The sequence below is a fragment of the Ochotona princeps genome, chromosome X (genome assembly GCF_030435755.1).
Source record: "Ochotona princeps isolate mOchPri1 chromosome X, mOchPri1.hap1, whole genome shotgun sequence".
In the NCBI taxonomy this organism is placed as follows: Eukaryota; Metazoa; Chordata; class Mammalia; order Lagomorpha; family Ochotonidae; genus Ochotona; species Ochotona princeps.
The window spans coordinates 74,805,551-74,822,944 of record NC_080865.1 but is presented as its reverse complement, the minus strand read 5'-3'; the positions used below and the strand labels follow the sequence as shown (position 1 = coordinate 74,822,944).

The window sequence follows — 17,394 nt, the reverse complement described above, 5'->3', positions numbered from 1 at the left end:
CTGATTTACATAATCACTGTGTCATCTATCATAAAGTATAACGCTACTTAAAAGAACACAATCAGCTGTTTTTGTGATAGATATAAAAGAAATTTCATGTTCATTCAGATCTTTTATTATTTGATAACAGTATACAATTACCTTCTGGGGGTAGCTGTATGAGGTAACTACATCCTGAGGCACAGAACATGGTCTTCTGTCCTGAAGAGACTTTAAGAAACACAGAAAGTAGTGTTTGCATCCTTCCACATCTGCCTTAGATAAGATGCAGTCAAACAAACAGCTAGCTCACCCCTGTCCCAAGCTACATCAGACAGAATATATTCCTTTAGAAAAACTACTACTAGTTCTACTTCAAAAATAAGAAAGGGCACTGAGAAACTATTTAAATTTCAGTTACATTTTCAAATCTGCCTTGGGATTAGCCACATGTGATCAGAATCTCTAGGTAGGTTATAGAATGACTCCACAGATTACTATTATTTATTTGGTCTTTCTCTAACAGATTATGAATGTGCAGCTCTTACGAGAAGTGGTTTAGAAAACCCAATTATAATATTTATTGTGTTTTGATAACTGTTGGCAAAATTTAGCAAAACTATGAGAATACTTCAGATAGTAGAAAACCAACCTCAAGAAGGCTATTTTGGTATTAAAAAAAATCAGATTCATATATAGTTTTCCATAATATTGATTTTCTATTAAATTTTTTTTTAAGATTTATCTATTGGTATTGGAAAGGTAGACTTACACAGAGAAGGAGAGACAAAGAGATGCTATTTCACTCCCTAAGTGGCTGCAATGGCCGGAGCCGAGCTGATCAGAAGCCAGGAGCAAAGAGCCTCCTTCAGTTCTCCCATGTGGGTGTAGGGTCCCAAGGCTTTGGGTCGTCCTCTGCTGTTTTCCCAGGCCACAAACAGGGAGTTGGATGGGAAATGGAGCAAGTGGGATCAGAACCAGTGTCTACAAGGAATGCCAATGCGTGCAAGGAGAGGATGTAGTCACTAGGCTATCATGCCAGGCACTCTATGAAAGTTTTGAAGACAAACACATATAATAAAGAATTACCAACTACAGGCCAGAAATTAAAGCAAATAGTCCTTGCATATAGGAACATAGGAAGGATCGAAAAAACAACTGCTGGGTCTGCAGTGGTGGCCTAGTGGCTAAAGTCCACGCCTTGTAAGCACTGGGATCCCATATGGTCGCTGGTTCTAATCCTGGCAGCTCCACTTCCCATCCAGCTCCCTGCTTGTGGCCTGGGAAGGTAGTTGAGGACGCCCAAAGCCTTGGGACCCTGCACCCATGTGGGAGACCTGGAGGAAGTTCCTGCCTCGTGGCTTTGGATTGGCTCAGCTCCGACCATTGTGCTCACTTGGGGAGTGAATCATCGGACAGATGATCTTCCTCTCTGTCTCTCCTCCTCTCTCTATATCTGACTTTGCAATAAAAATTAATCTCTAAAAAAAAAAAAGAAAGAAAAAAAACAACTGCTACAATCCTAAGCTGTGAAAGATAAAATTATAAGTGAATTTCTCAGTAAAAGAATACATGTACCAGTACTGAAAACCTTTTAAACAGGACTAAAGCAATCCTTGAATCCACAGTTACAACCAACTAATATCTGACTAATGAGCTAAAATCAATCCCTGAAGAAATGACAATCTCTTCAACAAAAGATTCTGAAAAAAATTGGATATCTGCATGCAGAAATATGGAACAAGCTCCTGATATCACATCCTATTAAAAGAATCAACTCAAAATTGAGTAAGGATATACATTTATGACCTGAAACCATCAAATTACCACAGGAAAGCATCAAAGAAACCCTGTAAGACATAGGCTTAGGCAGACTTTTTGGAAAAGACCCCAGAAACACAGACAAGCAAAACAAAAGTAAACAATTGGGAACACATCAAGCTAAGTAACTTTTGCACAGTAAAACAACAAAGTGAAGAGCCAACAGAAAGAACGGGCAAACGACATAAACAGGCTGTTTTCAAAGGATGAAATTCAAGTGGCCAACAGACACAGGAAAAAATGCTCAGGATTACTAGGCACCAGGGAAATGCAAATAAAAACCACAATGAGAATCCACTTCATCCAATTTTCCAAATATCAAAAAACAATGAATACCTGGTAACAATATAAGGCAAAAAACACTCCAATATACTATGGGTGGAAATGTATACTAATATAACCATTATGGAAGTCAATATGACAATTCTACAGAAATCTGAAATTAGATTTACCATGTGACTCCCACTCTTAGGAAATGACCCAAACTAAATGAAATCAGCATATGAAAGTTATTTTGACCATCACATTTATTGCAGGTCAACTCACAAAAGGCAAATTATGGAATCAACCATCAACTGATCACTGGATAAATATATAAAGAATACTACTTATCCATAAAGAATGAAATCTTGTATTCTGCAAGTAAATGGATGCAATTGGAAATAATTATGCTTAGTGAAATAAGCCAGTCCTCAAAATACAAATAGCATGTTTTCGCCTATATGTAGTGAAGTATATATTATAAAAACATGTATAGGCATGAAATGGACATCCTGTGATTTGATTGTTGTTTGTAGCCCTTGTTTATACTCCTATAGAACTGTCGTGTTTCTATTTCCTACTTTTTGAATATTATGATTAGTGGTGCATTAAGCCTGTGATTATGCAGTGGACTGAAATTTTGTTTTTGAAAGAAAGGAGAGACTTGGAACAACAAGAGACCCTGAAAAGAACAAAACCAAAGAACAGTTCCCCATGACCAAGCTAGGGTTCTTCGTATTGTCTGTCCAAGATTTCAGAATTGCTATGGGACAGTAATTAATGGTTTTACCAATTCACTCTTTGCAGGAATTTATTTAAATTTTCATCCCCTGCTCTATAACTGTAGCTTGAATGTGAGTGGGCATGGTTAAATCTTTCATCTTGCTTTAGGCATCACAACCAAGAGGTGTCACATCTGAATCCAATATACAGAGTTTAACACATTACCCAGAAATCCTTGGCTTCGAATTTGAGTACACTGCACTGGACTTTTAGGTTTGTCTCTTCTGGGGTCAAAAGCAAATATTTTTTCTGTGGAAGGGAGGTCAAGTTGGATATTGTAATCCTTAGCACTGTCAACATTTTGCCTTTCAAGCACAAGGAAATGGGACTTTTCAGTTGAATCTGCTCTGGTCAACACAATGAAAAGAAAGTTTTGTGTGTCACTTCTGTTAGAAGCTCCTCTAGGACTCAATGCACCATTTATCAGTTTTTATTTCCCCTCTTGGCAATCAGAGTGGAGCGTCTATCCTTATGTGTCCCTTAGTGCTTTATAGACCTGTACTGGACATGTAACAGAACCAAGAAGCACACTGTTGCTGTATTAAATGATTGAGACTTACGTTCCATTTTAACTCATTCAAAAATCAAATACAATCTCCTAAAAACCATCACTACTATGTTAAAATTTCCTCTTATACTAACAACACACATTAGGAATACTCCTGAATAGATCAATTTCAGAAATGCAGTACGATCTTGGATAAGTTATTTAATTTCTGCTTCAATTCACCTAAGAAGTGATAATAATCCTAACTGCCGTACACATTTGATTTGAATAAATTTTCATGTATATTTCCTAGAACAGTGCACTAGTATATAGTAGGAACCATAAGAATTCGCTATTATTAATACCTACCAAGTTTGCTGTAGATGCAGTTGTGCTGTAAACACCTGAAGTTTCATAGTCTGGTTCTAGAAGACAATACTCAAAGTAAAATATAAGCATTATTTTATAATTTGAAATTCAATAAACAATGATGAATCTCAGATTATATCTACATCTCACTGACCTGAAGGATAAAGATATTCTTCATGATACTCCCCTAGAAAAAAAGACAGTAGTATATTTACAAAGATTTTCTTAGTTTCAGAGAACCAAATGTTCAGCACTTACTTTTCCTGGTTTTTATTCACCTGTTTTTTTTTTTCTTAAGCTTCATAGCTGTATGTGCAAAACTAAAACAACATCCTTAGAAACCATTTCAGCTTTCATACTAGCTGATACTGAAGCAAAAGATTAGCTATAAACAATACAAATTCTCCTGAAAATGCCTCCCCTTTTCTAAAGAGAAAATTTTATTTTACATTGTACAATTTTTCAGGCATAACAAAATGCCCTTAAGAGTTCCATCAAAGTGAATAATACAGCTGTGTTCAACTTTTCCTAGTGAGGCAGTGTAGTGTGACAGCACACAAGGCCTGGAGCTGGGATTGCCTAGATTTGAATCTTGATTAGCTACATTAGGTAAGTTATGTCATCTTTGGCCCTCAGTTTCTTCCCTGTAAAATGGGTAACAGCACCTAGCTCGTATTGGGTTTTGAGGATAGTTAACAAAAGCAAAAAATATTTAGAATTTATTTAACATAATACACTCAAATGAAGACTATAATCTCAGTATAACTCAGTTTCCTGAGGTAGACAATAAAGGGATATGGAATGCCTCATATGTTCTATGCCTGTTCTATATCAGTAATAGGTTTAGTATAATTTTTCCTGAAAGGAAGGCTCAGTATAATGAAGGACTTGGCTATCAGATTAATGCACTGCTGAAACGAAGAAGTCAATGTTCAACTGGACAGTTTTCCACTACATAAAACTTTACCAGTCTGAACTGAATTTGATTCTTTAGTACTTATCAGCCACATTTTCAGGCAGCTTCTTTAGACAGCAGCACTGAGGGTGAGAACAGAGATCTGGTTATATTAACTGTGCCACTATGGGCAAGCAGTTTACCTAATGTTACCCACAGGGCTAAAAAAAGAAGACAGGAAGCATCCTTAAGAACATGCATGCAGTTTGACACTGTACTAGAAATGTCAGCACACACTTAAATAACAGACTAATGGTATTATAACTCCTCATGAAGGATTACACTATTATAACACGGGGAAAATCAATCAGGGGTGAGAATTTGTGGGGGGGAATCCCAGACCCTACATAATTGCATCCAAAAACTCAATAAATAAGCAAATAAATAAATATTTGCATTAAAAAAGAACATGCGGGCCCGGCGGCGAGGCCTGGCGGCTAAAGTCCTCGCCTTGAAAGCCCCGGGATCCCATGTGGGCGCCGGTTCTAATCCCGGCAGCTCCACTTCCCATCCAGCTCCCTGCTTGTGGCCTGGGAAAGCAGACGAGGATGGCCCAAGGCTTTGGGACACTGCGCCCGCTTGGGAGACCCAGAAGAGTTTCCTGGTTCCCGGCTTTGGATTGGCACGCACTGGCCCGTTGCGGCTCACTTGGGGAGTGAATCATCGGACGGAAGATCTTCCCCTCTGTCTCTCCTCCTCTCTCTGTATATCTGACTTTGCAATAAAAATAAATAAATCTTAAAAAAAACATGCATGCACACAATTACATTTTCACATATCAATCTTGTGCTATATTTTTTGCTCCTCAAATTGTTACAAATATATACTGCATTTTCTTCTACTTAATATAAGAGAAGTCAAGTCATGCAAAATATCTCATGCCACCTAATCTGAACTGTTTTACCATATTACCATTTACTAGTTAAGATGGAAAAAATAAACATATCCATGGTGGGAAGCAATATAACATCTGTTACGGGCATACATGTATGCATACATAGTATCTGGAGTCAGATACACTTGAGTCCAAGATCTATCTCTGTCCTCACATAGGGTCATGCTATTAAAAAAAAAGTTGTAAACCACCAGCTGATCAGGGCAATGGACTGTGCCGGGCCCTGTGCTTCTGAGTACATACAAGAATCTGGTCTGGGAACACCTCAGACAAAGTTTCTTTGGGGATCCCCTCAATCGAGCTTCCGGACTCAGAACCCTAACCATCAAAAGACAGAGGACAGAACAAGTCAATCAACCACCTCAACTATATGTTGGCAATGGAAATACTGGGCAAACGGAGACTCTACGATGGACTATGTCAATCAGTGAATTCTCCAATGACCTCATCGTGCTTGGAGTGGTGAGAGTGGCAGCAATTCAGAACTGTTGAACTATCAAAACCACTTGAGCAAGACCCTCGGAGCATGCCCTACATCTGGGACCTGGGGTGGGTGGGAAACTGGGTGGGGCTTCTCCCTTAAAATCCCCTTTTATATCAGATATGTTAAGGAAACAATGCGGAACTAATTGTTTTGCCCATCTTCCTGTAGAGCTTGAACTTTCTTTACCTTAATTATGTCAAGATTGTCAAAAACAATTTAAAAAAAAAAAGTTGTAGAAAACAAATTCAAACAATACACATTTTACATGAACTTTATGAAGACTCTTATATTACAAAGACCAGAACAGGTAAATCCCTAGACATAAAGAAAACATTGTTACCAATGACTGGCCACAGAGTTACTAAATATGGGAAATGGGAGCAAATAGGTACTAAATTGATTTCTAGAGTGACAAAAATTCTCTAATACTAACTATGTTATGTTATTCTGAATGTAAAAAAATCATTGAATTATACACTTTAAAGAAGTTATATACTAACAAAACTGTTACATAAATATTACATATCTGCCATTTATCAACATTATGACCTTGAACATGTCATTTGAATTTCACATTTCCTCACAGACAAAACAGGAATACCATATCCCTAAGGATATTACAGGAAAAACTATATTAAAGTATAAACACAATTACTTTAGGATTCAATAAATAGCAGTGTTTATAGGTCAACTAAACTTCTTTGGGTGAAAAAGACATTCTAAAACAGTCTTGTAAAATACAAGGTAGTCATATGAAAAGGCCAAAGTAGTTAAACAAATGCTAAGGAGAATTATTTAAATATGTCTTATCAATTAAGGATATGTTTTTATACTCCTCTCTCATCAAATAAAAGTCACTAAGACCTATGCTAATATACTCACCAGTCAGAGCTGGACTGGGGGCAGAATAGGTTGAACCGGGCTATAGCACATGTTGGTAAATGCCCAGACTGGAGGATGTGCCATCTCAGACTTGGCTGCATCACTTGTTGGAAAGTGCAAGAACTGAGGCCTAAAATGAGCCTGGTAGGGTAACCTCAGAGACTCCCCTGCTGGGTCACTGCTTCCACTGGTAAGCGTGTGAGCTGGAAGTGGGGAGGTTGGCCAGGCCAGGCAGGGCAGCACCAGCTGACACACATGAAAGCCAGAATGCATGTGGGCCAGCAGGCTAGGTGCAGCACTAGCTGGCAAGAGCAAGGACTGGGTTCAAGTCATGTCAGGCTGGACCACAGTGTCACCTGGCAGACACAAGATCCAAGGCTGGGAATGGACTCAGTAAGGGAACTGTGGGCACTCCCCTGCTATGCTATAGCTCCTGCTGGTGTACATGAGATCCAGGGCTGGGGATAGGTCAGGCTAGTTAAGGTGGCAACACCCATCAGCATATGTGTGGGCCGGGTTTAGGGGGGTATAACGCCGAGCTAAGCTGCAATACCCATGGGTGTACACACAGCTAGATGAGATGCCAGATGGACCAGGCTAGGCTGCAGCACATTCTGGCACACATAAAAACCACGGCTGAGGATGGGACTGGTAGGAGGTTATTAGAGGGTTGCCTGAGTAGGTCATAGCATCCTGTGGTGTGTATAAAGATCATGTCTGTGGTGGGCTGGACTGGGCTAAACTGCAGCACCCATCAATTCATGTGAGATGGGAATTGGGGTGAACTGACTAGGCAGCTGCATCCACCAGTACGTGCGTTGGCTGGTGCAGGTGACAGACCAAACCTAACCCTACACTAGCTGGTGCTCATGGGAGTCAAGTCTGAGGTTACCTTAAGTGAGGTTTCTGGGGAACTTCCCAATTAGATGGCTGGATTGAAATCCTGGCCACAGGGAAAATCATGATACATGGTCCAACCTTGAGGGCATGTATCAAGACTGGGTCTCCTCAGTTGCTGATGCTGTGCGGTAAATAGCATGCCCAGATGCACACAGAGCACGTGACAGCTGCTAGGCTGGTAAGCACAGGGTGCTGGCCTGCAGAAGGACATTGTGACCTAGAAGTTCAAGGAGCACAGCATTACAACTGATAGGATAACATTTGCATGAGAACAACTGCATGTGTACCGTTCGTATAACTAAATGTATAACTAAATGGATGAGAACAACTGAGTGGATAGCATGTGAATGAGAAAACTTGGTGGAATATACAAAACAGAAGAGTTACAAACAAGGGTATAGAAACAACTGATGGGTTCTGTAGAGAAGCTCAATACCTCCTCCCTTATCCTATGTGATCCTTGGTCTATAAAGGTCTGATGCCAACAAATAAACCTCGGCTATTGATCATCAGTCAGAGTCCACGCATGTTACTATAGGCTCCATGCAACACCAAGCCCATCGCTACAGGACAGTGAACACTGGCTTGAGGCAAAGTGAGAATAATCCATGATGGATCATCCAGGCCGAATTTCTTTAAGAATGTCTGGAATGTCCTACAGGATCCACCCACCATCATGAGTACCCTGCTCTACAGATCATCCCTCATATGCTGCAAACCCAGGAGTTACAGCCTTCTCCCATCCCCTGCGCCTAAGATGTATAAAGCCCCAGTGCTGTTCACCCTGGATGGCCATTTCCCTCATACGTCACCCCGCCATGTGGAAGTGGTTCTGAGTCTTCTCCTGCCAGGGAGACTCATTTTCCTAATAAAATCCTTCGCCTGAACTAAAAGTCTCTTTTTCTTTCATATGTGTCTGAGCTTCCCCCAAACCTAACATTTTGGTGCTGAACCCAGAAGGAAGTGAGGGCCCAGCCTCTGACTCAAGCCAGCTCTCCAGGTAGGAGCTCCAATGAACTCTTCCTCTTCTTCAAAGGTCCCTTTGTTTCTGCGGCAAACAGAGAGCAAGGGCCAGAGTGACCATTGAACACTGAGCCTCCGTGGACTCCTCTACCCACCTGGGAAAAGCCCCAGGCAGGTTGTGCCAGGGGTAGGACTCTCTCTACCATCTTGCCTTCCATCCCTCCCCCGCACAGAGGTGGCAGACTGTCTCACATTTGCTCTCCCTGCTCAGGAATCTGAGCTCCCATAATCACTTCTTCTGACTCCAACTTGGACTAGCTTGTGAAGGAAACCTCTCATAGCCTCTCAGCCACTGCTGACTCCACAAGCCACACTGATCAGATCAACAGTGGCCTATTGCTCGCTGTGGTTGATGGGTAAGCATAACCGCTCCACGAGTCCCTTTCCCACTTGTACTCTCAAACTTTGCCCTCTACGAAAATCCCCACTCCCAGGAGCCTTCCGGTAAGCTCTGGACTGTAGTAGGTTTGGCCCAACTCCCTCTGAGAAGGGTCCGGGAGGACTGTGGAGATGTCCCTTGTCTGCCCGACCTTTCTGTGGTTATGTGTATCCCACCACCTTGGGCTCTGGACATTACAGCAGGGCGGCAGAGTCCAAGCTCCCTAGCGTCACCACTTGCCTGTCTCCTAAAAAAAAAAATCTCAAAAACCCTACAACTTTGACATCTAGCCTAATTTTCTTCTGCAACACAGCTTGCACTGGATCCAACTCATTTTCTTCAACAAGGTGGCTTGAAATTGACACAAATTAGACAATGACTCAATCTGACAAAAAAAAAAAAAAAAAAGGAAATTTGATCTCTGAATTTTCCATGATCCAGGTAAATTCTGTCACTGCAATGGGAAATGGTTAGGTATTTCCTATGTTCAAATCTGCTTTTTCCTTTATTCTCACCTTCACTCTCAATCCTGCTCACCGTCTCAAGTTCTTCTAGAACATTCTGAATCCCCAAACTCTTCACCTCACTCTCTCTAATCAGACTTCCAAGCATTCTACCCAGGAAAATCCACCTCTATTACTTGGCTTCCTCCATATGCTAAATCCCAATCATTTGCTGCCCAGCCACCTCAGGGACAAAACTCTGTCTGGCTCTTTCCCCCTTCCACCTGAGCAGCAGTCACAACTGCTGTCCTTGCCCACCTCCCTGGCATCTTCTGTAATTGCTCTGTGTTAAACCAGCTACTCCCAGTGGCTGCAGTTTCCCAAGAGGTCAGTTTAAAGGTTCCTTTCCTCTCCTTGGAATGTGGTGGCAGCAGGTAAGAGGTAGGCCAATTAACATCATCCTTAAAAAACTAGCTTGTTACTTTCCAAACTTGTTTTGCAACTTAACAGAGCCCATCAAAAACAATGGTTCCTGTTACAGGCCCCCTAGAGCGATATTTACAGTTAAAATTTTTAATTTAAATATTTTCTAAATGTAATCTTAAGTATTCTTAGCCATTTATATTCTATGAACAACATTTGTACTGTGATTAAATATAACTCTTCAAGTATTGTTCACAGCATTCTCTAAAAATGTAGCATTAATAGCAAAGATAAACTGGCATAGAATTAGAATTGAATCCTCTGCTAAATTGTTCCAAATTATGAGATGAGCACATGTAGTAACTCGTGAAGTTTTTTATTTCCATTTTGGTGACAGACTATGAGACACAGATTTCATATTCTATTGAAGTAATCTTTATGTTCTTTGTCTCTCATTAAGTTCTCATTGTTAAAAAACGTGTTATTGGTGAGGAAGGATACAATATTCTTTAGAGCACGGTTTGCAGCATTTTAAAAATATTTATCATTGATACGTGGAATTAAAATCTAATCCTCTATTAAAGCTACAGTTTCAAAATACACATTACTATAACATCTCCTTTTAAATTTTATCTAACTGATGACTATAAATTTTCTAGCTAGCTCCATTATGTCCTAGCTCTGACTGTTGAATTGTTTAAAGGTGTAAGATGAACCAATCAGCCTCTGTCCACTAATGTTCTCGAGGAACCCTCCGCAAACTTCAACATGTTCCTGAGCCTGCGGATGCACTAAGGTGAATGTAGTTACCCAATAAACCTTAGAAACATTTTCTCAATCCTGGTGCAATGTCTCAGAAATATCAAAGCTACTCAACTAACAGCCTCAGAACACTTCCATATTGGGGTCTTACTAAGGCATCACCCAATGACTGTCCCCCATTCCTGGTTGCTGATGTAGTTTGACAGCAACCAGTGGTTGCCTCTTTCCCCTACTGTGGACACAGGAGGAAAAAAAAACTGAAACATTTGTCCCACTCAGCTTCTTCCGTACAGTGACTATCCCCACCCTAACCAGAGGCCCACATTAGCTTGCATCCCTCTCAACTATGTAAATATTAAAATAAAAATAAATATCTATGCAAAGAACTGAAAATGTTACACCTAGCTATATAGGAAACTGCCTAGGCATCCTAGTACCTATGCAAGTGTTACACTGCTGAAGAAAAGCAACCAAAAGCTGGCAGGCATTTCGGGCCTGGTTAAAACCAAATCTGTGTTTACAGTAATGTACCAGCATAGTTGCCTATTCTATTTCTTCTTCTATTTTTCTTTTTAAAAATTTTCAGTATATGTGGGGAAGGTGGGGAATCCCAGCCCCTAGGCTGCAGATTGCCCAGGAAAGGAGGTCTGGGGACATATTGGAGTGGGAGTCACTGAGGGCATGTTTTACAGGGGAGGAATGACTCCTGGGGTCTTCCATGGACTGGGCCACCGTGTCATACAAATATGACACAGGTAGGAAGGGAAACTGATACCCGAGTGGTTTAAAGGGGACAACCAGAGAGCGTGTCTATCTGGGTCAGGCCAAGGTAGCCACCTACAGGGGAGACCTGGACTGGGCTAAACAGCATCACCTGTCGACCACTGGTACACACAAAAGCTGCGGTTTGGGGAATGCCTGGAAGGGATAGGCTGCAGTACCCACCCACATGTCAGAGCAGGGGGTGGGCCACCTCAGACTGGGCCACAGCAGTCACTGAATATAAGAGAACTGGATCAGGGGACAATTCTGTAGTGGACCTGTGGGCTTACCTCTGTGGGGTCTGCAGCACCCTCCAGTTTCCATGGAAAGCTAGGGATGGTGACAAGCTGAGACAAGCTGGACTGCAGGATTCAATGACCCTCACAGGAGCCAGGGCTGGGAAGGGGCTGGAACTGTAAAGGAGTCAGGCTGGGCTAGGCTGCTGCACCTGCTAGTGAGAGCTGGGAACTAAGGGTGGGCTGGGCCAGTCTCTAGCCCCTGCTGACAAACACTGAGACTGGGGGCAGGCCATCTCAGACTGGGTTGTAGCAGCTGCTGGCACATGCAATACCAGGGGCTGGTAGTGAGCCTGGTAAGAAAACCTTAGGGACTACCCTGCTGGGCTGTAGCTCCTGCTGGTGAGCACAGGAGCCAGGGCTAGGGATGGGACATGTTAAGGGTGGGCTAGGCTGGGCTAGGCTGGGCTAGGTTGTCACAACAGCTGGCACACCTGAGAGCCAGAATGGATGCATGTCAACCAGGTTAGGCCACAGCACCCACTTGGTAGTTGCCAGGTCTGTGTTTAAATCATGTCAAGTTGGGACACAGTACTCCTGGCTAGCAAACGATACAGGGCTGGGAAATGGGCCCAACAGGATTGTGGGCACTGCCCTATTGCGCTGCAGCTACTGCTGATGATCAGAAGAGCCAGGGCTGGGGGTGGGCCAGGCTTGGTCAAGGCCGCAGTATCCATTAGCATATGTGAGCTGGGTCTGGAAGCGGGTCTGGTTGAGCTAAGCTGCATCACCCATGGGTGTGCACAAGAACTAGATGGAATGCAGGACAGATTGAGCTAGGATGTAGCACAGATGTAGCACATGCCAGCACACATAAAAATGGGGCTGGGGACAGGCCTGCTGGGGAGATTTTTAGGGGTCGTGGCTGAGTAGGCCACAGCGTTCCCTAGTGTGCATGAAGACTATGCTTGTGATAAGCTGGCCTGGGCTAGGCTGCAGTTCATACAAGAAATGGGGCTGGGGCCTGGCGGCGTGGCCTAGCGGCTAAAGTCCTCGCCTTGAAAGCCCCGGGATCCCATATGGGCGCCGGTTCTAATCCCGGCAGCTCCACTTCCCATCCAGCTCCCTGCTTGTGGCCTGGGAAAGCAGTCAAGGATGGCCCAATGCATTGGGACCCTGCACCCGCGTGGGAGGCCCGGAAGAGGTTCTAGGTTCCCGGCTTTGGATTGGCACGCACTGGCCCGTTGCGGCTCACTTGGGGAGTGAATCATCGGACAGAAGATCTTCCTCTCTGTCTCTCCTCTCTGTATATCTGACTGTAATAAAATGAATAAATCTTAAAAAAAAAAAAGAAAAAAAAAAAAAAAAAGAAATGGGGCTGGGGGCAGAACTGACCAGGCAGCTGCATCCATCAGTATGTGTTCTGGCTGGTGCATGATGGACTGAACCTGACCCTGCAGTGGCTGGCGCATACAAGAGTCACACCTGAGGTCATCCCAGGCAAAGTTCCTCAGGGGATTCCCAAACTAGATCACGGACTCAGACCTCAGACATACAGAAAATCGCAGGATATGTGGTTCACCCTTGGAGTACATGTATCGGGACTGAGCCTCCCTTAGTTGCTAATGCTCATGCAGGGGACAGCATGTCCAGATGCACACAGAGGATATGACAGCCAATGTAGGAGGACATTGTGACCCGAAAAGGTCAGTGAGCACAGGACTACAGTTGGTTGGATAATATTTGGAGGAGAATAACCAAATGGCTACCTTTTGTATACCTTATTGGATATCATCTGCATATGTATATGAGAACACCTGGTGGAATATACAAGACAAAAGGAGTTCCAAACAAGCATTAATGGTTTTGTTGATAAGCTCAGCACTTCCTCCCTTATCCTATATGACCCTCAGAGTATAAAGTCTGATGCTACTAATAAACCTCGGCTTTTGACCATCAGTCAGGGGTCCACGCGTGTTATTATCGGCTCCGTGCACCAAGTCCATCGCTGCGGGACAGCGACAACTGGCGCCTGAACGGGGACTTGAAAGAAGAAGAGAAAGTGCAGCGGAGACCCCCACAGAAAGTGGTGAGTGGGACAATGGGCCAGAACCAGTGGCAGTTTTAAGTTTGTAGCTTCTCTGCAGATTCCCATTTTATAAACCTGTGAATGTTTGGGACCTGGGGCTGGCCCCTCCCAGAGTCTTCTGGCCACAGGCATCTGCCATCACGGTCAAATTTGGATTTACATTCTTTTTTCCAGTGTTGGCCTCTTCGGCACTTAGGACATATTCCAGGGGAGTGACTGTTAAAAGTATCCGCAGGGTATTTTTGAGTTGAAGGAAGCATTCGGCAATCTTTTCTAAGGTGTCCTGGCTTGCCACAATTAAAACATTTAGCCTTCATTTGTTTTTGAATAGCAAAAGTTTCAAGTGCTGCTAGGCGGGCACGGTGCTTAAATGTCCCTATGTTGCGACAGGCTTTCAGGTAACCCAGAAGATCCCCTCTTTCTTTTATAGGACGAATAACAGCCTGGCAGTCCTCATTCGCATTATCAAAGGCCAGTTGCTTTAACAACAATTTCCTAGTGCCTTCTCCCTTAACTTGTTTTTCTATAGAGTCTGTCAAACGTCTTACAAAATCAGCATAAGATTCTTTGGCTCCTTGAATGACTTTTGTGTAACTGCCTGCAAATTCAGACCCAGTCTCAATTTTCTCCCATGCCCACAATGCTACGTCTCGTATATGCATGAGCGCAGCTTGAGGTAGCTGTATCTGTTGCTCTGTAGTAACCCACTGTCCATCTCCAACCAACATACCATAAGTCAGTTGTCCTCCACCAGGGAGTTGCCGACCTGATGCTCCTAAGGTTCGCAGTTTTTCTTTAGCCATATCGCTTCTCCACATTTTCCATTGTAAATATTGAGAAGGAGAAAACCCTATTTTTGCTATTACTTCAAAATCATAAGGAATCCAGTTTGCTCCCTGGCTCCAGCCATTTAAATATTCCCACACATAAGAAGAAGTAGGTCCATAGGACACACAAGCCTTTTTAAAAGCTATGATGGCATTAACATCTAGGCTTTCATAGGTAGGTTGGTTATTTTCTTGACTAAGTATGATTGGAAAAAGCAATCGGAATTCATGAGGTCTCCGGGGAACATCAGTCATTTGGAAACATTTTTGATCAGATTTAAGAGCAAGACGGCATGGGCTGATATTTAACTGTTGCTTTATCCCAGCCTCATTTACCTCACTAGAGAAATCCTGTGGTTTAACACTGAAAATTTTCTTTTTCTTAGTTCTGATTTCATTTTCAGTCACATTATGGTTACATCTTCCAAGTTTTCTTTTCCTAATTTCCACATCTGAAGTATAAGGCCTTTCTCTTTTTGCTGCATTACAGTGGCATCTCCTCGTGGGAGGGTCTCTCACACATTCTTTCTCATCTTCATCTGTAGTATAAGCCATTTCTTTCCTAGCCACATTACGGTGGCGTCTCCCATTAGGGAAATCTCTCACGGGCTCCTCTTTGCTGTCCTCCTCATCTGTACTATGAGGCGTTTCTTTTTTAGCCATATTACAGCGTCCTTTCCTGTTAGGTGGGCCTCTTAAGGATTCCCTTTCTCTTTCTTCCTTGTTCGTACTATGAAACACTTCTTTTTTAGCTACATTTTGGGGGTGTCTCCCCTTAGAGGAATTTCTTGCAGATTCCCCTTCTAAAATTATAATAATAGCTCTAATTAAAGCCGATATAATCCAAAAACTAACTTGAATATCTTCTATCCTTCCGGCCTTTTCACCATTTTTCTGAGTAAAATTCTTAAGTCCAGTTTCTAGTGTCCATTCATCTGGAGACCAAGGATTATATTCACTAACAAGCTCTAAATAAGAATGCAATTGCTGCCTAGTTATCTTCGTTCCACTTTTCACTAAAAAATTCTGCATAAGAGAGATAAAAGACTGTGCCCTACACTGGTTCTGGCCCATTGTCCCACTCACCACTTTCTGTGGGGGTCTCCGCTGCACTTTCTCTTCTTCTTTCAAGTCCCCGTTCAGGCGCCAGTTGTCGCTGTCCCGCAGCGATGGACTTGGTGCACGGAGCCGATAATAACACGCGTGGACCCCTGACTGATGGTCAAAAGCCGAGGTTTATTAGTAGCATCAGACTTTATACTCTGAGGGTCATATAGGATAAGGGAGGAAGTGCTGAGCTTATCAACAAAACCATTAATGCTTGTTTGGAACTCCTTTTGTCTTGTATATTCCACCAGGTGTTCTCATATACATATGCAGATGATATCCAATAAGGTATACAAAAGGTAGCCATTTGGTTATTCTCCTCCAAATATTATCCAACCAACTGTAATCCTGTGCTCACTGACCTTTTCGGGTCACAATGTCCTCCTACAAGCCAATTCATCTAGGTCAGCAGGGAACGCTGAGTGCCTCTTCAGAGGATGGAAAACAGAATAGGTTGGACAGTTTGGGTCAAGTTTTGCAGCAAGAATCTGGGTCTATGGATGCACACTGAGGTGGACTTGGTTAGCCAGTAGACCTTGGAAAGATTTTCTCAACAAGACTGACAATGTCTCAAAACTATGAAACACTTAAGTAACACCCTCGGGGCACTTTTTCCTAAGTAGGGGTCTCTAAGGTATTATCAGATGACTGAACCACATCCCCAGGTGTTAATGCAGTTTCACAGCAAGGAACAGCCCCCTCCACCTCCCCTTCTGCAGAAACAGCAGGAAAAAAAACTGAAACATTTGTCCCATCCACCTTCCTCCATACTCTGACCCTCCCCCACCCTAATCAGAGACCCCGTTGGCATGCATCCCTCTCAACTATTTAAATATTAAAAATAAAAGAAAGAAAATGAACAATATGATGGCCTATTGAAATAAAAACCTGTCCTGCCAAAGATCCTGTCCTTCAAACAGCCAGCAAGTTCTGAGACAGGACTTAAAAATGAGCTACCAGAACAAGACAGACCCCAAACCCAAACCTTTGGTTTATTTCATGGCCCTGATGTACAAACTTACTAAAAACCAACCACCTCTTGGAAAGCATTAACAAAAACAATTTACAAAATATAAGAAGCATTAACACTGACTCACCACTGTCACCCTGGCCATTACTCTCTTCTGAATTCAAGGTCTGTTTTCCTGCAGTATGTCCTCGCCTTGAAACACAGTATCCTGAAGTAGCCGGCACGATTGCAGTGGGTCCTCCATGATTCTGCACCAAAGAGAAACCCACAAATGTATTCTCTGTATAGTCAGAAAACAAGCTAGAAGGTATTTTGAAAGGAAAACAGTAATAAAGTTAATAATGTGAATTGCTACTGTTAGAGAATTCTATAAGTAAATCCCTCATTATACATCAAAAAAGAAAAGTAATGAACTGGAGCCAGTACTACAGTGTAGAAGGTTAAGCTATAACTTGCAGTACCCACATCCCATATGGTCACCAGTTCAAGTCTCTGCTGCTCCACTTCCAATCTAGCTCCTTAACGCACCCAGAAAAGTAGTGAAAGATGGCCCAAAT

The 17,394-nt window shown here is 42.6% G+C and overlaps 1 protein-coding gene across 1 annotated transcript in view; it reads right to left on the bottom strand.

Annotated features, from left to right (window-relative positions):
* ALG13 (ALG13 UDP-N-acetylglucosaminyltransferase subunit) overlaps positions 1 to 17,394 on the bottom strand; it is a 90,047-nt gene that overhangs the window by 21,436 nt on the left and 51,217 nt on the right. The window contains 4 exon segments of the mRNA XM_058659252.1: positions 142 to 210; positions 3,701 to 3,756; positions 3,855 to 3,887; positions 16,965 to 17,085. Coding sequence (XP_058515235.1) covers positions 142 to 210; positions 3,701 to 3,756; positions 3,855 to 3,887; positions 16,965 to 17,085 — 279 coding nt within the window.